At 40.0% G+C, this 23,200-nt stretch overlaps 1 protein-coding gene and 1 non-coding gene across 4 annotated transcripts in view; one reads left to right on the top strand and one right to left on the bottom strand.

Moving 5' to 3' along the window:
- bckdhb (branched chain keto acid dehydrogenase E1 subunit beta) overlaps window positions 1-23,200 on the bottom strand; it is a 296,601-nt gene that overhangs the window by 27,202 nt on the left and 246,199 nt on the right. The window contains exon 10 of one of the 3 annotated variants that reach the window (XM_048596905.1): window positions 9,901-9,981. The exons of 1 other annotated variant lie outside the window; for it this stretch is intronic. In XM_048596905.1, coding sequence (XP_048452862.1) covers window positions 9,925-9,981 — 57 coding nt within the window. In that variant the 3' untranslated portion in view covers window positions 9,901-9,924. Of the gene's footprint in view, window positions 1-9,900; window positions 9,982-16,883; window positions 17,279-23,200 lie in introns of those variants that run through there. One more of the 3 variants, XM_048596904.1, reaches the window with a different exon arrangement.
- trnar-ccu lies at window positions 3,722-3,794 on the top strand. Its single transcript has one exon. It is a non-coding gene; the product is annotated as a tRNA-Arg (tRNA).

Raw genomic sequence — 23,200 nt, 5'->3', positions numbered from 1 at the left:
CACATGTCATACCCTCCATGCCACCACTATGTTTCTCCACCCATTCCCACTCTCCCTTATACTCTAATGCCATCAGGTCACTTCTACCCACTCCTATAGACGATCATAACCCCATCTCCACCCACGTGTATGGCCATGTACACACCACCCTGACCCTTTATAGTCCTTATGCCAACTTGTGGTCCTATATCCATTACTTTGGTCCTTTATAGGCCCTATGCCAATTCAATGCCAACTCATGCCAACCTATGTAAATATTATGATTGGACATTATCTCAATAATACTCTTTATGAAGTCAATAAAAGTTTGTCTCCTTTGCTGTCTCCCTAGGAACAGAATTCCTGTTATCATCAAATTTAACAAAGGAAAAAACAAGAACATGAAACAGACCATAGGGAATATAGGAAAATTCAATTTATGAGAGTTGGCTTTTCTGCATAAATACCATGTAGTTGTAGTGAGGCTAATAACCATTAGTGTACTGTTTCTTTTTACCATAACTATCCTTATTGCAGTCTTTTGCACAAACATTGTTTAACTGTTTGCCCCTCCACAACAGTATCTTCCTCTGGCTATTCATGTATGTGCATCTATTGAAAACTTTCACTTTTGCACCAGACTCTATGCTGTCTACAAGAATACAAAGATATTAGTGTGGTGAAAAGGATAGGATTGCAGATTGGAAATAGACATAGCCAAACCAACTTAGATTGGAGATGCTTCCACAGGAGCTTGGGAGTGTTCTTTCTGTGAAAGGCTTAATTCTGGATAAAAGTTACTGAGAATATGTGGTAACAAATCAGGTACCTGAGTGTAATTCATTCAATACTTGACCAAAACTGGAGGATCTCTTTATAACATTGTCAATCAGTCAGTTTTTTTCAAAGTCAGATTTGACAAATGGCTTCCTGCATCTTGAGTTTGATGATGTGTCCAAGTCATATTTGACTATTAACACACACGAGTCTATTTCAGTTTCATGTGCTGCCAATGGTGTTCCTTCAGTTGCTGGAATTTTCGAAGAGGTGATGAGCCATATTTTACAAGGAATCCAGGGAGTACAGTAATGTTTGGATGACATACTAATTTTGGATCCATCAGAAGTAGAATCCAACTGGAAGGATGTATTTTACTTTTCACACATTGATGAGTTGCCAGTTACAGCAGATGACATTGGTGGAAAACTCATGGGGACCCCCATTTTAGCAAAGGTATATCACAAGGTTTCAAATGGGGCAACCAACACAGATACTGAATGGAGAAATCGGGCCCTCTTTTTGTACATGATGCTTCTCCTATAATGCATGTTTCATCAACCCGAATTGGCTGTAATGCGATTGATGAGTTGGGAAGGCAATGGCCGAGTGGGATTATCACTGGACTGTTAATCCAGAGACCCTGATAACGTTCTGGGGACCCAGGTTTGAATCCCACCATAGAAGATGGTGGAATTGGAATTCAATAAATATCTGGAATTAGGAGTCTGATGATGGCTGTGAATCCATTATTGATTGTCAGAAAAACCCAACTGGTTCACTAATGTCCTATAGGGAAGGAAACTGCCATCCTTACCTGGTCTGGCCTACATGTGACTCCAGACCCACAGCAATGTGGTTGACTCTTAACTGCCCTCTGGGCAATAAATGCTGCCTCACCAGTGACACCCTCATCCCGCGAATGAATTAAGAAAAAAAAATAGTGGATAACGTTTGGATAACGTGAACTTTCTACTGTACGGTCTAGTGATTTCCTATAACACAATTTTCTATAGCTCGAGGCTGCACAAGAGCACAACTATTGTGTTATAGGAGAAATACCTGTATATAAAAATTAGTTGTCAATTGACAAAGGTTGTAGCAGGGAGCCAGAGTGATAATTCCTGAGAAGTACAGATTGTGGTCTTCACAATCAATAGGCTTGAAAAAGAGACTAGTGAGAAGCAAGACAAAAAAAACTGCAAGAATTGCAGATGCTGGAAATCTGAAACAAAGATAGAAATTGCTGGAAAATCTCAGCAAGTCTGGTAGCATTTGTGGAGAGAAATCAGAGTTAATGTTTCAAGTCTAATGATTCTTCTTCAGTGAGAAGCTAACTTTTGCAATCAAGGCTAGATAAAGACATGGAAAACACAGGGAAATGGTGTGAGGCATGTCAACCAATGGAAAAGAATCTACTATTAGTGACTATGACCAGCTGGAGAGCAACAGAAGCTCACGCAGACAATCAAAAAACACATATGCTATTGGTGAAGAACAAAAATATTAGAGCAATTTAGTTCAATAGCGTCAATCTACAGGATTTAATGAGGTGTCCTTTTGCTTCTTTCTCATCTTTTTGACAACCAATATTTTTTCTATGTCTTTTCAGTTCCTTACTGCAGACACAGGTAGTTGGTACTATCACTGTTCCTTCTCTCAAGAGGCAGCAGCTTATAGGCAAATGGTGAGTAGGAATAGTTAGTTATCTTTCAATTCTTCATTACATCACTGCAAAAAAGAGAAATGCTGTCTTTTTAGAATCCAGGGATTTTCTGCTGCTACACTGTTCACACACAGGCTGCCACTTGTCCAGAAACCAATCAGAGAGATGTTGCCATGCTGATAACCCCAACCTAAACAACTGTCCTGATTGAAAAACCAATCAACAGCCAGTCTTCAGCAGAGCTGATCTTAACACACTCCACACTGTCAGTAAGTCTCCAGCACCTTCCCCACTGCCTGAACAAGGCAACAGTGTCAATACAACTCACACCGACTTACAGTAGCTTGTTTTCAAATTGCAATATCTTCTTCCACTGTCCCTGGTTTAAAGCAGTGCCCTTTGCCCATTTTGCTTCACAGTCCAAAATAAAGAAAAATAAAAAGATGTGATCTTTACAAGAGTCATGAACATATTCATCCCTCATTCAAATCTGATCAAAATTTTCAGTAGTGGAAATGTTCAATTTCTACATATAGATGATATTTTATCTTCATAGGGTCACGAAGGAAAAAAATGCTTGGAAGAATTAAATGAGTCTGATGAACCAGATTGTTGGGATATGAATCGAGTACTTATAGTTACTCCAATGTAAATTATACCCGAAATTAGCTCTGATCCAAGTCAGAGACAGACAAACAGCCTGATGAAGTGAAAAATTCGTTGAGGTCAAGGACAAGATCAGTCTTTGTTAGATTCAGACCTGGATGATCCAAGGTCCAACCCTCATTTTGTGAAAATTCAGGAAGAAAGAGGTTTTCTGTTTGAATTAGGAAACTAGTAGCTATGTTTGATCTATGAATAAATGAAGGACAATTTGCACAGAATAGATTGTGTGGAACTCAAACGTTGTGAATTTTTTTCATGAGGGGAGAAAGGATGGTGTGATAAAACCATCTTTAGCCATTTGCAGTTATATGCATATAAATCAAACCAGATTAAGCTGATCTCACCTTTGTGCCAGACTCCACAATTTTTTTTTGTTGTCCAACAATATCACAGCCTCCATCCCTTACATAATAGAGAATGTTCGGATTAAATGAATAAAAATTACACATGGAGTTTTGTTGGGGCAGGGCAAAAGTGGAAAATGCAGAGCTTAAGTATCAATATCCAACAATCACGGAGAAATTGCGATGAACTGTCAACTTCATACGTTTGTAATACAGGGTTAGCAGGCCTTGAATATAAAAAGGACAGCAATGATTCAAAGAGGCGGCAGGCAATCAAAGAAGTTACCTGGCCCCAGTGGCCGAATGGATAAGGCACTGCCCTCCTAAGGCAGGGATTACAAGTTCAAGTCTCGTCTGGGGTGCATTGAATTCTGCCCTCAAACGCGGCTTAAGGGTGGTATGGTGGCTCAGGGGTTAGCACTGCTGCCTCACAATGCCAGGGACCCGGGTTCGATTCCAGCCTCGGGCGACTGTCTGTGTGGAGTTTGCACATTCTCCCCATGGCTGCGTTGGTTCCATCTGGGTGCTCTGGCTTCCTCCCACAGTCCAAAGATGTGCAGGCTAGGTGGATCAGCCATGCTAAATTGTCTGTAGTGTTCAGGGATGTGTAGATTAGGTGGGTTATTGGGGAATGGGTCTGGGTGGGATGCTCAGAGGGTCAGTGTGGATATGTTGGGCCAAAGGGCCTGTTTCGACACTGTTGGGATTCTATGAAATCTAAGCTCAACTGATCTGAACAATATTGTTCAGGAGACCCCCTCAATTGTTGCACATGTACCAAGAGAGATTTAAACCAGATGTTTTGATCTACTTTATCGTCTTATTCAACAAGAAATACTTAACAGTGTTTGGCAAGTAAGTACTTGAGCTAAAATCTCCCACTTGGAACTTTTTTTTTTAATTAGTGTACAAGAATATAAGCGAAGGATTTTCTCCCACAACAGAATCCAGATGATTTTGAACTAGACAAAAGAGTAAAATAAAAAGTGAATACACTATATTGACTGTGCAAAAGGGACAAAGAAAATTAACTGGCAGCATGTAAAAATATTGCAATGTTTTCATAAAAAAACAAATAAACTTGATATGTTGATTTTTAAAGTATGTCTTTATGAGGAAGTTAGAATACTTTTCAATAAAATTACAAACCAGGGCAACAAATCTGGTGATGTGATACTCAGAACTGCCTGGATGGTGAAGAGGGATAATCTCACTTTGCTTTGAAGAATGTTACAAAGCGGAATTATGAGACCACATATTTTTCTAAAAGTCTGTCTAGAAGAAAATTACTCATGGTAGCTATGTTTCTTAAAAAGTCCTCCATAGCTTTTCTGTATTGTCATGTATATGTCTTCAGAGCAACTACATACATGTTGAATAGTAATATAAAACAAAGAACTGTGGATGCTGGAAATCTGAAACAAAAACAGAAAATGCTGGAGAACTGAATGGGTCAGGCAGCATCTATACAGAGAGTTAACAATTCAAGTCCCAGTGACCTTTCAAGTTCAAGTTATATACTGTTTGGATTTTTTTTAAACTTGCAGACTTATGTGAGAATAGGCTGGTTAAGATACAAAAGAAATAATGGTTGATTTAAAACAATTCATTGTCAATGATATCTATTTTCAGTTCAATTAAGGTATCTCCAAATGTTAAAACTTTTATTGTCAAAAGTAGTTTCCAGTTCTTATACATCTTACTATGTTTGCCAATTTTTATCACACTAAGAATTGATTAGCTAGTTAATGATAGTTATCTCTTGTCACCATACTCTCATTATCATTCGTTGCACTTAGAAAATGTGACAAAATCACTTACAGGGTACTTTCTATATTGAGTTGGAAGCATTGCAGCTTTAAAAAGGGTCTGTCTCCTGTTGGATAACCTGATTATGCTAATCTATTTGCTTCTGTTCCTATTCCTAAATTAAAGCAAATAGTATGTTGAGGAGCTAATTGAGGACGTATGAAATTTCCCGCAATTTAATGAGTTGATCATGATAAAGGACTACAGAGTTATTCAATATCAACAATGGTATGCCTTTTGGGTCAAACCACACAGCTGTCTATATCAATGGAGCTGAAGCATTATTAAACTTCAGTTTAACACACAGCACAATAATGGCTCAGAATGCAGTTTTCTGATGTTCAACTATGTTTTCCACCAATTCAAATTCAGCACAATTAAATTACACTTTGAAACTCAACCAATTTGAATAGCTTTATGGAAAATTGCAGTGAGATCTAAATTCTGAGCTTTCTTGTGGACGCACAGGATGTGAATTATACTCTTGATATCTTACCAGCGATCATCTTGTAAAATGCCGTGTTTCCAGAAAGTTTTGTCAGTGTTTAATTATATAAAGTCATAGAGCCATAGAGTCATAAACCATAGAAACAAGCCCTTTGGCCCAACAAGTCTATGTCAACTAATAAACACCAAACTACATTAATCCCATTTACTAGCACTTGGGCCATTGCCTAATACGCCCTGGCATTTCGAGTACTCACCCAAATGCTTTTTAAATGTTGTGAGATTACTTGTCTCCATCAGGCTGCATGTTCCATATATTTGCCACCCATTTTCCTCAGATCTCCTCTGAATCACTTGTTCCTCACCATCGGTTTATGCGCTCTGGTCTTCGACACACCTGCCATGGGGAAGAGGTTCTCACAATCTACTCTGTCTATATATCTCATAATTTTGTATATCTCAATCTCAGTATCCCCTCTCAGCCCCTCTGCTCCAAGGAAAAACAAACCCAACCTATCCAGTCTCCCCTCATAACCGAGACTTTTCATCTCCGGCAACATCCTGGTGAATCTCCTCTCCGGTGTCTGTACAATCATGTCCTTCCAATAGTAACATGGCCAGAACTGCATTCCATTGTGACTTAACCAATGTTTGATAAAGTTCTAAAAAAATTCCTTGCTCTTATATTCTAACTCCTAGCTAATGAAGGCAAGCATCCCATATATCTTGTTCATCACCCTGTCCACCTATGTTGACACCTTCAGGGTTCTATGAATGAGGGCATTGCTGCTAGGCAGCATTTATTGCCCATCCCTAATTGCCCAGAGGGCAGTTCAGAGTCAAACACATTGCAGTGTGGTCTGGAGTCACATGCAGGCCAGACCAGTTTCCTTCCCTAAAGGGCATTAGTGAACCAGATGAGTTTTTCCCTAACAATCGTTTCATCATTAGATTCTTAATTCCAGGTATTTTTATTAAATTCAATTTCCACTAACTGCCATGGTGGGATTCAAACCCAGGTCCCCAGAACATTATCTGGGTCTCTGGATTAACAGTCCAGCAATAATACCACTAGGCAATTGCCTCCCCTTAAATCTGCCATTGCTCTGCCCAATTTACCAGTTGCTCAATATTAGACTGTAACCTGAGACCATCTTCTCACTACCAACACCACTAATTTTTGCATCATCTGCAAATTTACTAATTATACCTTCTACATTCACATCCAATTCATTAATGTACATAACAAGCTGCAAGGGTCCGAGTGGTACATTGTGCTACACTGCTGATCACAGTTACAAATTACAAAAACAACCCTCCAATGATACCCCTTGTATCCTACTTATTAGCCAATTTTGGATCCAGTTTGCCAACTTGCCTTGGGTCCCAGGGCCTGTTACCTTTTGGACCAGCCTTCCACATGAGACCTTGTCAAAGGCCTTACGGAAGTCTATGTGAACTACGCCAATATGCAGGCTATATTAGAAAAAAGTTTCATAATAATCACCCTCTTTCCTAGAGCTACACAACAATCACTGCACTTAGAAGTAATTTGTTCAAATTAAGGTTTGAAATGTTTCTAAAAGTTGAGCTGAGGTACCAGATAAATATGCCTTTCTTTCTGAGTTTGTTAACACAACAACTACACATCTCGCTTTCCAGTGTTGGTGTGTTTACCTGTGGACATTGACCAATCAACTTTAAAAATAAATAAGCTAAAAATACAAGTAATAACTCTTCAGTATGACCATCATTGCATACTAACAGTTTTGAGCTTATTGACTCAGCTAAGGGTGTTGTTGCAAGTTTAGAAAGCTAGCCACTTACTAAGACTAATCCAGAAGGTTGACAGCATCAGGCAGTTACTTAGCGGTAGTTTCTAGGTCCTAATCTCTTTTGTCCAGATGTTAATCATTTATTGCTCAGATTATTACATTATTGTCATGTAATTATTAACAGGTGCCCATTCATCTCTGGATAACCCTAAAAAACTAGTATGAAATTGTCAGCAACGTCAGTGCTTGTGTTAATGATTTCCGTGATGAAACTCAGTCTATAAGGAATAATATATTGGTTTGATGCATTATGAAAACCTGAACATCAAGGATCATTCAACAGCACAATCATTGGGACAAAACACAAAATGAACCGTGCCCCCTGTTGTCGAGATGTACGCTCAGTGATTGACACCTCGGTTATATATTTGGAGGTAGTACGGGGTGGAGATGCCGGTGTTGGACTCGGATGGACAAGGTCAAAAATCACACGACACCAGGTTATAGTCCAACATGTTTATTTGAAAACACAAGCTTTCAGAGTTACAGTAAATGGTGACTTGTTCATGCCCACCTATTAATTTTTTGGGAAGTTTTCTTATTGTAGAGTAGAGCTGGAAGGGACAAGAATCCATGTCTGAAATCACTAAAGAACAATATTTTACCATCATTCCGGATATTCCGGTGAACACATGGTAGTGAAGTTGCAAGCACAAGTCTGTTTTAATACTATATAGGGACAGGCGGTAAATATAAAACCGATGTAGTGACGGGAAATCACTTCCAAGTGCTGAACAGACTTGTTAATGAATCGGGAGACAGTAAGTATGAAAATGTTAGATCTTTGATAGTCTCATACTGAGATCATCTAAAATTAATTTCATGTGAATGTTAATTGCAAACTGCTGTTCATTTAGTACTATTAATCACAACTCCATCGATATACACAGGATAATATAAAGCTGATATCCCAAGATAAGTTCAAGAAGAAAACCTTTTGTCTCTTCAGATCTCAGTCATACAAAAAAAACCCTTTGTTTCTTAAATCGTTCCAGGTGTTTTGTCCCCGCTGCTTCATCCAGAAGTCTATTCCATTTGTAAAATGTTTATTCTATACATTCACCACCCTTTTGGAAAGAAAATTAGTACCAGTTTCCAGCACATAGTGGTCAGTAAGATTTAAACAATTGTTAGAGACACACAAACAAAAATTGGGCTTTGGTATGCCTGCTATAGTTCTTGGCTCTTAGCATTGTTCAAAGGCCCCCAAACCTCTCTGTGTCATTATCATTATCTCCATAGCAATTCAGTCAGTATCCACTTAATACAGCCCTTAGATTCCTTGTAATGGTAAAAGAAAAAAATTACATTCCTGGAATGTTGATCTCACCATCTAATAAAAGCCTCCATCAAACACACTACGATTGCTATCGGAAAAACTGCATTCTATCATGAGAAATAAACCTTGTAATCCTAAAAACTTGTGTCAGCAAACCATAAACCACAAGGATATAATCTGTTATTACAGCTTCTTAGAACTGTCAATTCATTCGCAGATTAATTCAACTCCAATCATGCTGAAACATATTAGCATTTGAAACTCAGCCAAGCATTCTGTTACTGTCAATATCATATACCAGTAAAGCTTATTTGGAGTTGGAAAATTTGCTTCTAAAAAGCAACATGGAATATTGAAACTGTACCTTCACAGAATGGACTCCATAGTCGGGTGAGTTCTTTTGTTTCTGTAGTGACGTAGACATATTTGAACCTATCTCTGTAAACTTATTTAAAATGCAAATGTCCTTCATAGGTACTTATTGACATGTCAGGTTGTGTGACAAAACCACGGATGACAATAATTCAATTATCGCTGGTGAAGGGAATGGATGCTCATGGATGTGATATCAATCAAGCAGGATGCTTTATTCTGGATTGTGTCAAGCCTCTTGATTGTTGTCGAACCTGCACCAATCCAGGCAAGTGGGGAGTATTCCGTTACACTCCTGGCTTAGGTCTTGTACATGGTGGACAGGCTTTGGAAATCAAGAGGGGAGTTACTCGCCACTGTATTCCTAGCCTCTGACCTGCTGCTGTAACCATTTATATGGCAAGTGCAGGCTGGTGCTAGTGGGGGATTCAGACCTCAGGGTCAGCTGGTACTGATAATACACCCGAGCTAATACTAATTCTCCTAACCGCCTCGTTCTCATAATACCATGCCATGTGACCTTGCCAAGATGTATTAAAAACACTGCTGTTCTATTTCACAAAATAAATACGGGGCTTAAGAACACTGGTAAGCATTGTTATTATCAGTTCCAAATCATGGACAATGAAATGAAACATCAGGAAGCAAAATTTCTTGGCAATGATTCCTTTATTCTTGTTAGAACTGGTTCAGTTTTCCCTTGAGTCAATTCTTGTACTTTCATGAAATCATAGCAGGTGCTCATATTATTCAGATTCTAGTTGGCTCGCAACTGTCCAGGAGTTTGTACCAGGAAACAAAGAGATCCTTAGGGATAGCAGCAAATGCAATACATTACATTACATGTTACTTAAAAAGACAAAAACACTGAAAATACACTTGCCATCATACCAGTTTAAGTTAATTCATTCTCTTGCACACAGTAAGACCAAATACATCTTGAATATTTTAGGACATTTATCATATTCAAAATGCCGAAATGCGAGACGGCTGATAATTGGAAGATACCTAGTGCTCTTACAGGACAGCATGTCAACTTGAAGAGTAAATGAGGAAAGAGGCAAGTTATTTCCAGACTGACATAATTACCCGACCACTAATATAGTGTAACAGCTAATGTGTTCAGGTATTTAAACCCTCTTTTTCAAATCCTAAATGTCTTCCCTTGTTTTTCTGTGACATCAAACCGAACTCAGAATAACGTGGAATCAGAAGAATTCAGTTCCTGATGAAAACTTGAAACACAACTTGCTTTCTCCCCACAGCTGCTACCAGGCCTGCTGAGTTACTCCAGCATTTTCTATTCTTGTTATGGAATCAGAGTAGACAGCTTAGAAATTACAAAATGAGTTGGGAAAAACAAAAAAAGCAGCCAGAACAACGATAGCTGAAATATAATAATTATGGTAATCCTGCATACAGCCAAATAAAGAACTGCACATAAGAAGTAAAGTTGATGCTGCATATTGTGTGTATAGTGTTGAACTAATGAAGGACCAGGTTAAAAGAGATCTAGGAGTCCAAGGTTACTGTCAGAGGGCTTTTGATAAGTTCCCACATAAGTGATGAGCATGGAAGATTAAAGCACTTGGGATTGGGAGTAGTGTTGGTAGACAGGAAACAAAGTGTAGAAATAAATGGGTTATTTTCTGAGTGGCAGCAAGTGACCAGTGGGGTAAGGATCAGTGCTTGGGCCCCAGCTATTCAGAATAATATATTAATGATTTGGATGAGGGAACTAAATGCATTATCTTCAAGTTTGCAGATGACACATAGCTAGTTGGGAGGGTGAACTGTGAGGAGGATGCAGAGATGCTTTATGTGATTTAGGCAAGTTCAGTGAGTGGGCAAATGCTTAACAAAGGAAATTTAATGTGAATAAGTGCGAGGTTATCCACTTTAGTGACAAAACCAGGAAGACAATTTATTACTTGAATCACGACAGATTGGGAAAGAGGAATGTGCAACAAGACCTGGCTATCCAATTGCTGAACATAAGCATGCAGTTGTAGCAGGCAGTGAAGAAGGCAAATAGCATGTGGCCCTTAGTAGCGAGAGGGTTCGAGTAGAGGAGCCAGGATATCTTGCTGCAATTGTACAGGTGAGACCTTTGTGAGACCACACCCAGGGGGTTGTGTGTATATTTTGTCTCCTTTCTGAGATGTCCTGACTTTGGAGGGAATGCAAAGAAGGTTTACCAGTTTGATTCCTGGGAATGGCAGAACTGACATACAAGGACAGTGGATCCAGTAGAATTATATTCACTGGAGTTTAGAAGAACGAGAAGAGATCTCATAGAAACCTATAAAATTCTGACAGGACTGGACAGGGTAAATGTTCTCAATAACCAGGGAGTCCAGATCCAGAGGTCACAGTTTAAGAATAAGGGGTAGGCCATTTAGGACTGAGATGAGGACAAATTTCTTCACCTAGATAGTGCTGAGCCTGTGGAATTCTCTGCCACTGAAACTGATTGAGGATGTTTTCAAAAAGGAATTAGATCCAGTTCTTAGGGCTAAAGTGATCAAAGGGTATGCGGAGAAAGTGGGAACATGGTACTGACTATGATCAGCCATGATCTTATCAAAAGACAGAGCAGGCTTGAAGTGCAAACCGGCCTACTGCTGTTCCTATTTTCTATGTTTCTATACAAGACAAAGCAGCAACAAACTCAACAGAATGTTTAATTATGCAGTCCCAACAGGGGAATACAACGCAGAGGAACTTGCGATCAAACTGGATGGGACTCTGGTTGGACCACATACTCCCTAGTGGCAACTAATATTCCAATTCTTGAGGTGCTCTCAACACATCACTCCCTTTCTCAAAAAGTTCAACAGAAATATATTGTGACAATCTAACTTGTGGATGAAGGCACAACAATCATCGAAGGGTCAGTGATCCCTTTCCTGGTGGCCATTACAGAGTTTGTTCATGGAAAAACTGGAAATGATTCTACTCCCCTTAACGGACCAGAAAGTATAAATTTCAAGTGGAGTAGAATAACATTGCTTCGTTGGAGGCCTCACTGATGATGTCACCTAGCACGGTGACAAAACGCCTGAACGAGAACAAGCTAGCTCGGCGAGCAAGTCAACAACTACATCCACAACCCAAGTTACAAATCTTTGCCAAAACTTTAAATTCAACAAGTTATGCCACACCTCTAGTGTAGGTGGGATCTCAGGCAATGTACTCCAGACTGTTGTCAGCACCTTTACAGAGGTATATGAGAGCATGGGTCTCACCCTGAAAATCCGTAAGGCGACAGTCCTCCACCAACTAGCCCCAGCATTGTGGAACAAACCCCAATCATCAAGGTCCACGGGGAGGCCTTAGAGAACACTGACAACTTTCAATACCTCGGGAGTGCCGCGTTGACCAAAACAGCTGTTGAAGAGGAGATCCGGGACCACCTTCAGTGTGCTAGCACAGCCTTCAGCTGCCTGAGGAAAAGGGTGTTCGAGAACAACACCATCAGATTTGACACCAAGCTCATGGTTTATAAAAGTGTGGTTATTCCCACCCATCTTCATGCCTCTAAGACATGGACTGTCTACAGCAGACACCTCAAGGCAGTGCAGCAGTACCAATGCTGCCTGCACACGATCATGCAAACTTGCTGGGAAGAAAGACGCACCAACACCAGCTTCTTTGACCAGGCCAATATTCCCAGATCGAGGCACTGACCACCCTTGATCAGCTATGATGGGCTAGACATGTCGTCCACGTGACTGACGCAAGACTCCCCAAACAGGTGCTCTACGCGCAACTTCGAAATGGCAGGTGAGCCCCAGGTGAACAGAGGAAGTGCTTCAGTGATACCCTCACCCTCAAGGCCTCAATGGCAAACTGCGGCATTCCCACAGACACCTGGGAATCACTGGCCCAAGACTGTCCAAAGTGGAAGAGGAACATCCGGGAAGGCATCAAGCACCTTGAGGCTTGCCATCGGGAAAAAGCGGAAGCTTGGCAAAAACAGCAAAATGTGCGTGCTGCCACACCAACACCCCAACCACACCTTCCCGCAACCAACTTCTGACCCAAGTGTAATAGACCCTATGGAAGCTGCATCAGTCTGTACAGCCACCTACGGACATGCCCTGAGAGTGGAAGAAATGTTATCGTCGTCTGCAAGGGACCACTAATGATGAATGATGATGCGGGTGGGACAGGAATCCAAGCCTCCTGGCCTAGAGTTAGGGACACTACCAATGTGCCACAAGACCACCACTGGCCCACCATATGCTCTGTCTTCTTAACCAGTTCCCTGAAATATACAAATTACCTGTTGCCAGTAGAAGAAATAAAAGCCTAAGACATTATTTTAAAGAAAACATTTGGCCTCAATTGCTTTAATTGCTTTCTTACTTCCAGCATTGGATCCCTTATTGCCCATAGCAGCTTCTCCTTACACTGCATCTCCCTCTTCTCTCCAAACTTCTTTTGGCATTCACAGTGCCAAAAGCAGTGAAGTTAATGGTTAAAATATGAAGCAAAAGCAGACAGGAAAACAACTAGCTCTCCTACTCCACAATATTCAGACTTTGGTGAGTCTCTGAAATTTGAAAAAATTCTGTGAATGATTAAAGATGGAAAAATATGCAATTTTTATTTCTATAAACTATTGATCAGGTTGCTGACTTTGTGAGATTTCTTCAAAAGTGCAGCTCAAAATCTGGTAATGAGTCAAATGAGCATCCACTCCCTCCACCACCCATATTCAGCAGCAGTATGTGTACTACCTACAAGATACATTGCAGAAATTCACACAAGATCCTTAGACAGCAGAGTGACTATCACCAACAATCTGTCCTGGTCCACCCATGTCGACATGACAGTCAAGAAATCACAGCAACATCTCTACTTCCTCAGGAGGCCAAGGAAATTTGGTATGTCTACAAGGGTTCCTACCGATTTTTATAGATGCACCGTAGAAAGCATTCTACCTGGATACAAGACAGTGTGGCATGGCAACTGCTTTTCCCAAGGCCATAAGAAATTACAGAGAGTCGGGAATGCAGCCCAGTCCATCATGCAAATCAGCCTTCCATCCATTAATTCCATCTACTTCCCATTGCCTTGGGAAAGCAACCAATATAATCGAACACCCCTCCCATCCTGGTTATACACTCTTTTTTGGTAGAAGATATAAAACTTTGAATACACGTACAAACCAATTCAAGGACAGCTTCTTCCCCACTGTTATCAGACTTTTGGACAGATCTCTCAGCTGTTAATTCTGATCTCTCTCTCTCTCTGTACCTTTTCTGCAGCTATAACACTGTATTCTGCACTCTATTCTGCTACCCTGATGCACTTTATATGGTACGATCTGCCTGTATAGCACGCAAAACAACACTTTTCACTGTATCTTGGTACATGTGACAACAATACAATCAATCAATCAATCCAAACTCATGACCACTTCCACTGAGAAGGACAAGGTCAGTAGATACATGGGAATATAACCACCTGCAAGATGATATCACTCAACATCCTGACTTGGAGATATATTGCCATTCCTTCATTGTTGCTAGGTCAAAATCCTGGAATTCCCTCCCTAAGTGCATTGTGAGTCAACTTACAGGACATGGACTGCAGCGGATCAAGAAGGCAACTCAGCAGCACCTTCTCAAGGGAACTAGGGACGAGCAATAAATGCTGGTCCAGCCAGCGACGCCCACATCCCACAGGTGGAATAAAAGGTTGACAATGTATTTAAAGTGCTTAAATATATTTTTAAAAAGTAAAAAACACAATATAATCAGGATCAGCATTTAATTTTTAGGGTGAAGTTTTATGTTCATCTGCCTGAGCATTGGAGAGCCAAAACATTTTTGCTGTAACACCAAGTGCAAGACACATTTCATAAAGATTAAGATCAATTTTAAGCCATCTCAACAATGAGTCTTTTGCGTGATAGTGCCTATATTGTTTGACATCATTTATACTTACTAATTTATGCCAATTAAGAACAGAACTGAAACTAACCAAAGTCATTTTCAATAGGGCAGTTACAGGTAAGAGCAAGCAGAGAAAACCAATGCCACCCTCATTTTGGTTGAATTTGGATTTGGAAATGGCAAGTGACATTCACATCTTACAAGTGCCAGACAACAACCATCTCCAACACAAGAGAACCTAACCACTGACCTTTATTTCTAAGGAAATGGAATATACAAATAAGGAGGTTTTACTAAACTGTACAAGGCAGCAGTCAGACAGCTGTAATGTCATGAACAGCTTTGAGCTCTTTATCTAAAACATCCTGGCTTTGGAGGCAGTTAAGAGAAGATTCACGAGGTTGATCCCAGTTATTGGGGGACTGTCTTATGAGGGGAGGTTGAGTAGATTAGGCCTTCTCATTGGAATTTAGAAAAATGAGAAGCGACCTTATTGAAACATACAGGACTTTACAGAACAGATGTGGATACTTTGTTTTCCCATTGTGGCACAGTCTAGGACCAGAGGGTATAATCGCTGAGTAAGGGGTCGCTCATTTCAGATTGAAATGAAAAGGAATGTCTTCTCTCAGATGATTGTAAAGCTTTGGGATTCTTTCCTACAGAGAGTTGTCGAGGCTGAGTCATTAGTTATATTCATGGCTGCGATAAATTTTTAATCAGTAAGAGAACCAAGGGTTATGGGGAAAAAATAGGACAGTGGAGTTGACAACTATCAGATCAGCCATGATCTCATATGAATGGTGGAACAGACTCGATGGGCTGAATGGCCTACACTGCTACTACGTCTTATGGTTGTACCATGGTTTCTTGACATTCAATTACAGCGCTATCACAGAATTTCAACCACCAACATGCTGGAATTACCATGGACCAGCTGTATGAATTCGAAGTCTACAAATCAGGTCTCAGTAAGTCATCAGCAGACATCTCAAAGTTTGTCCACCATCTGCAAGACAGAAGCTAAGAGTACAACAGAATACTCTATGCTTGATTTGTTCAGTACAGCTCCAACAACATTGAAGAAACTCAATACCAACCAAAACAATAAGAGGCACAACTGGCACTCCATTAATGCCTTCCACCAATGGTGCCCAATAGCAGCAGTGTGTATTATAAGATGCAGTGCAGCAACTTGCCAAGCCTACTTCAAAAGCACTTTCTAAATCTATGATCTCAACCACCAAGAAGGAAAACATCAGATGGGAACACCACCATCTAGATGTTCCTTTTCAAATCACATGCTATTCAATTTCAAAATTCATCATAATTCTTTCATTGTCACTGGAGTTAAAAGCTGGAAATCCTTTCCTAACAGCTCTGTGGATGTACCTGCACAAAGCGTGCCTCAGTGTTTTATGAATATAGCTCACACGACCTCCTAAAAGGCAATCTACAATAAGTAACAAATGCTGACCTTGCCAGTGACATAAAAAGGTTTTAATTAGCAGCTAACCTGTAGTGTACATTTGAGGTTATGCTGGGATTTAAACCAGAGAACTGTCCACTTGGATTTGGTATTTTAATTAGAATCAATGCTATATTTGCAATGTTATCTTTAATGTAACAGGCATCACAAATTCAGTTTTATTGTCCATCAGCCAATTTCCACTTTACACAATACGTAAGGCATTTATGTGATATTTATAACATTTTTCAGCCTTCACGAAAAACTTGACTTTACAGCTACACCAACATCATTTTTAAGAGACTGAGGAAAACAGAATCACACTTTATTTCAGGAACAATGTAAGTTTTTTTTTATTTGTGTACGTGCAATAAAAATCACTTTCATTGCTACAATATTGGAAAGGCTATTAATATATATTGGATGTACACCTTTTATGTGAAAACTACCGTCAATTTTGAAGACTCAATACCGATACTGTAATGTGAAATACAGATAAATAATTGTATAAGTAGGATGAAAACATTTTGTTGCCTTGATACAATCTTAGTCTAATATTCAACCTCTGCCCTTTTAGATTAAATAGAAAAGTATAGGATACAGGAAGGCTGCAACTGTGACACATTTTGGATCGTCTCTGCTGTCCCAGAGAGCTCAACTTTTGGGTTTTGAGAATTGGTTTGGAGAAAATGTGACAGGCCTCTGAAAAGCCCTTTCCAGTCTTTAATCTCTAAAAAGGAAAAAGCATATGACATAGCTTCAGATAATTTTAACAACATCTGAACATAATTTCTTAAATTAAGTGGGTACCAGTAATACATTGTTTATCTTCTTTCCAAATAAACTTAATACAAGGTGAAAAAATCTTGGCAACATCTAAAATGTATCACACTCAAATCTTATGACAAATGCCAAGGACAGAAAAATATTGTACAAGTTAAACAATTTTTAAAACTCCAAGACACTGAGAAAGGAAGTGTGATCAAACAAAGCCTCAAAATAATGGGAAAGAGAAAAAAAAGCTTTAACTTGATAAATTTAATTTTTTTCAAAATGCCTGCTACCAATAAGTCATAATGCTTCTGAAGTTTATAATCATAGTTCTATCTCACATGTATTCAAGGTGAATATCAGAGATAGTTTGGTAGCAGGTGGTTTATAAGTAATATAGATGGATAAAGAGATTGCAAGTAAGTGTAGCCAATTGTTGTCCAATTTATTTAAATTATGTCCTTGCAGATGAATGGCATCACTTCATAGTATATCAGACATAGGTACTAAACTATCCCACAATCATGGGAATAAGCATGGAAAGAGTTGGAGCAGATTGTGGTCTAAGGCCCTGTGCAATGGGGAAAGAGATTGATGTGGAGGTGCTGGTGTTGGACTGGGTTGGACAAGGTCAAAAATCACATGACACCAAGTCATAGTCCAACAAATTTATTTGAAAACAGAAGCTTTTGGAGCTATGCTCAGTCATTCTTCTTCTCCAAATGTGGGATTTAGGAAAGGGAATCATATTTTATTTAGCATTTTGATACTGGAAGGTGATGGTGATGGTGAGAAAGTGGCTGATAGTGGTGTTGAAGGGCAGAGTATGTATGTTGGAACTACATTCCTAATCAGACTTGTGAAACAATTGGGCCTACATTTCCATACATTTCAACAGGTTTAACGAGATTATAACATATCCATTTAAGTACTTGCAGATCTTGTCTCTTTCTGCTTGAGTAGTGGGAAGTATCTTCAGCATAGACAAGCACAGCAAGAGTTGATCAGTGTAAGCTTACAGAAGTCCCAGCAACTGACAAGTGGGCCAAATTAAGCATGAAGCTATGACATATCCAGTGCAGTCTGTGATTACTGCTCTCCAATGTTGCATTTGTGGAAGAATAGATTTTGTAGAGTCTACTGAGAGAGTAATATGCTTCATGATGGTTTTGAATTGGCTTTCTCATATCCAGCCATATTTCAGTCTTATCCCATTGCTATCAACTCATTTAGCAGCCTACAGAAGGGTCTAGACCCGAAGCTTCAGTTTTCCTGCTCCTCTGATGCTGCTTGGCGTGCTATGTTCACCAGCTCTACACCTTGTTATCTCAGTCTCATTGCAAAGCCCTTTTTAAGATTATGACACCACCCAGCAAACATGATACACAAAGAAACTGGTCGTAGAGCCTTCTAATTTGGTAAGCGGAATGTTTTAAGAGTAAGATTAACTTAAAAAGAACGAAGGCAGACAAACGGTTGATGTGGAAGAAAGTTTTAGTGATAGCAACCACATCACAGCATGATTTAAGTTTGTTATGGAAAAGGAACTAAATGGCCTCCAAAAAATTGTTTTGTATTGAGCCAAGGCAGATTTTACTAAAATAAAGCAGGATCTGGCCAAAGTAGAATGGGAACAGCTACTTGTGGGAAAATCTATAGCAGAATAGCAGGGTGTGGGTGTGGGTGTTCAAAAAGGAAATGAGGAGAGTACAGGCCCAATATGTTCCTTTTAGGGTGACATGTGGGAGCAACGAGCCCAGAGAACCTTGGATGTCTAGGAATATTCTGGGCTGGATAACAGAGTTGGCTACCAGGGAGATACCAGAGGACTGGAGCACAGCTAAGTGGTTTGACTTTTCAAAAGGGTGTTAAGGATAAACCAGAGATTTGCAGATCAGTGGTAGGGAACCATCTTACTTCAGTGGTAGGGAAGCTATTGGAAAATATTCTGAAGGAGAGAATTAATCTCCACTTAGAGGGACAAGGTTTTATTGTGGATAGTCAGTATGGCTTTGTCAGATGGAGGTCATACCTAACAAACTTGATTAAACAGATACAAAGGAGGTGATCAGGTGTGTCAATGAGGGTAGTTTATAGAGATTTCAGCAATGCTCTAAGGTTTTAGACTAAATTTGTAGCTCGGGTTGTGGATGCTGTGGCGGGTTTGCTCGCTGAGCTGGTTCGTTGTTCCGCAGACGTTTCATTACCCTGCTGGGTAACATCATCAGTGCAGCCTCCGATGAAGCACTGTTGTGTTTTCCCGCCTGTCATTTAAACTCCAGTGTCCGTTGAGCTGGATTACCTCACTTCCGGTCTTTCTTTACAATGGAGTGTATATAGCGTCTAGCTCTATTTGTTTATTAATGGCTTTCTTGTGGAGAACCAGGCTTCTAGGACTTTCCGTGCTTGTTTCTGCTTCGCCTGTCCCAGGATCCTGGTGTTGTTGTAGGAGTCTTGTGGTTAGTTCAGATGTGTTCTTGATGTAAGGTAGCGTGATAAGCATGTTGGGGAGTGTAGTATCTTCCTGGTGTTGTTCGTGTAATAGGCATCTTGTGACCCAGTCTTTCGGATATCCGTTGTCTTTGAATACTTGGAGGAGGTACTTTTCTTCTTCTTGGCATAGTTCTGTGTTGCTGTAGTGTGTTGTTGCCCATTCAAATAGTGTTCTCACGCAACTTTTTTTGTGTGTGTTAGGGTGGTTGCTATTGAAATTCAGTACTTGGTCAGTGTGTGTGGCTTTCCTATGTACCTTTGTTAGGAATTCCTCATTGGTCCTGCGTTCCACCATGATGTCCAGGAATGGGAGCTGTTTGTTCAGGTTAACCACAAGACTCCTACGAACACTTGGCATCAGAGTAGCACACAAACTCACATCAACCCTATGCCAACTGCTAACCCGAACCAAAGACCCACTACCCACTATGGACAGGACCAATGTCATATACAAGATTCCCTGCAAGGACTGCGACAAACATTACATGGGACAGACAGGAAGGAAATTAGCCACAAGAGTGCACGAACATCAACTGGCAACAAAAAGACATGACCAATACTCACTCATCTCCATCCAAATGGATAAGAAAAACCACCAGTTCAATTGGGACAACACCAGGATCCTGGGACAGGCGAAGCAGAGACAAGCATGGGAATTCCTAGAAGCCTGGTCCTCGAGGAAGAAAGCTATCAATAAACAAATAGAGCTAGACCCTATATACACTCCATTGCCAAAGAAAACCGTAAGTGAGGTAACCCAGCTCAACGGACACCGGAGTTTAAATAACAGGCGCGAAAACACCACAGCGCTTCATTGGAGGCTGCACTGATGATGTTATCCAGCAGGGTAATGAAATGTCTGTGGAACAACGAACCAGCTCGGCAAGCCAACAAAGCCCTTGACATGGTCCTTTCAGCAAAGCCCTTGACATGGTCCTTCAAAGGAGACTGATAAATAAGGTAAAACATAATGGACCCAGGGTAATTTAGCAAGATGGATTCAAAACAGGCTAAGTGGCAGAAGGTGGTTTGTGTGACTGGAGACCAGCGTCCAGTGGCGTACTGCAGGGATCAGTGCTGTCCCTTATTGTTCATTTTGTATCAAAAAAAATATAAATGATATAGATGAGAATGTCAGGGGAGGGGGAGAAGATAAATAAGTTTGTAGATGACGGGAAGAATAGTTTGGTGGCCACGTGTGAGGAAGAAGGTTTTAGGTTACAGGAAGATTTAGAAGGATTAGTCAGATGGGCAGATGAATGGCAGATTAAATTTACCCCAGTAAAGTGTAACGTGATGCACTTCGGAAGAAGTAAGGAGAAAAGGGAGTACTTAATGAATGGCAGGACACCAGGAAGCTCAGAGGAACAGGGGTATCTTTGGGTGCTTATCCACATATCCCTGAAGGCATCAGAACAGGGTAATAGGGTAATTAAGATGACATAGGGGATGCATGCCCTTATCAGCTATGGCATAGATAATAACAGCAGAGCGGTTATGTTGAAGCTGTATAAAGCTTTTGTTAGGCCACAGCTGAAGCACTGTGTGCAGTTCTGGTCATTACACTATTAGAAGGATGTGATTGTACTGGAGGGGATGCAGAGGAGATTCACCAGGATATTGCCTCAGTTGGAGCATATTAACTTTGAAGACAAACTGGATGGGTTCAGGTTGTTTTCTTTAGAGCAGAGAAAGCTAAGGGAGGAGCTGATGCTATGAGTGTATAAGATTATGAGGGGCATGGACAGCATGGATAGAAAGCATCTATTCCTCTTAGTTGAAGGGTCAATAACAAGGGGACATAATTTTAAGGTGAAAGGCAGAAGATTTAGAGGGGAGCTGAGGGAAGGATTTTCACTGAGAGGGTGGTGGGCACCTGGAATGCACTGCCTGGGAGGGCAGGAGAGGTGGGAAACATCACAACCTTTAAAAAGTACATGGATGAGCACTTGGTATGTTATAATATTCGAGGCAATGGGCCAAGTGCTGGAGAATGGAAAAATGTAGATAGGTCAGTGCAGATTCGATGGGCCGAAGGCCTCTTCATTTCTGTATGATCCTGTTACTCTATACTTTGCAAGTGCAGCTGTGCCGTAAAGGTTTTGTCTGAATTGTAGTCTAGTAATTCCCTCAAACTGCTCTCACCTAAAACTCATGCCTTTGAGAAATTTTGTGGTTTTTTGAGCAAAAGGACCTTAAGACTAATGTATTTTATCAGATGTATTCCTCCGTGAAGTGCTGAAGATGACTTTTTCTGTTTTAAAAGTGCTATACAAATTCAAGTTGTTGTTGATTTGAAAGTAGTGGAACAGATCTAACAGTTATGTGCCCTGATAACAAGTAAAACAAGAATTCTGGAGTTGAGGACAGTGCATTGACACTCTGTAGGTTGAAATAGTGCCATTAAAATATGGATAGATGCAACACTGCATCACTGCAATGGTGAGCACTAAACCATCTAAACTATGGAAAATGCAACCTCTATATGAAAACTTGTATGCTACATTATGAGATAAAGCAAGAAAATGTCTATTTATGTATTAATATACTAATTAGGCTATGCAGGCACTTTGGCTCCTCAAGCCAGATCTGCCAATCAAGATCAAGTCTTATCTGTTCATGTTTGAATTTAACATTCCACCTTTAATTCCCTTGCTTAACAAGAATCTGTCTCTCTCTCAAAATTATTTCATGACCTTATCTTCAACACCTTTTGAAGCAATGTTCCAACGTCACATAATCCCCATCAGTCTTAAGGTCCTCTTGCTCATACAACCATAAAACTTCTCAAAAGCATGAGTTTTAGGTGAGAGTGGTTTGAGGGAATTACTAGACTATAATTCAGCCAAAACCTTGACGGCACAGCTGCACTTGCAAAGTACAGAGTAATAGAATCATACAGCAATCGTTTCTGTCCTAAAAAGGATGTTCACTAATTTTTAAGTCATGCTCCTTCGTTCTGAACTCAACCACAAGAGGAAATATCCTTTCCACATACTTCTTGTTAAGACCGTTCAGGACCTTATTTGATTTAGTTACTTATTATCACTTTGCCAATTGTCAAAATAAATTAATACAACACTGCTATTGTTCCTATTTGCATCATATTCTCAATTCTGTTTTGGTGATTAATACTTAAGCGAATTGATTATATGCAAAGAAAAACCAGACTTGAATTTATATAGTAATCTGTCAGTGTTCTCTATAGCCAATGAATTAAGCACTTTTGAAATGTTCTCAATGTTGCAAGTTAAATATAAAGCCGCAGCTTTTCCCTAAATCAATATTTAGTTAGCTCACCAGTTGAAATTGTGTCAATTCATTAGATGCATTAAGTTTATATTCAAGTGTACACGGGTTTTAGTAAATCCAGCAATATACTAAGAAT

Source organism: Rhincodon typus, chromosome 5, assembly GCF_021869965.1.
Source record: "Rhincodon typus isolate 14 chromosome 5, sRhiTyp1.1, whole genome shotgun sequence".
Classification (NCBI taxonomy): Eukaryota; Metazoa; Chordata; class Chondrichthyes; order Orectolobiformes; family Rhincodontidae; genus Rhincodon; species Rhincodon typus.
The sequence above is the reverse complement of the archived record's forward strand: the minus strand, read 5'-3'. Positions and strand labels throughout refer to the sequence as shown.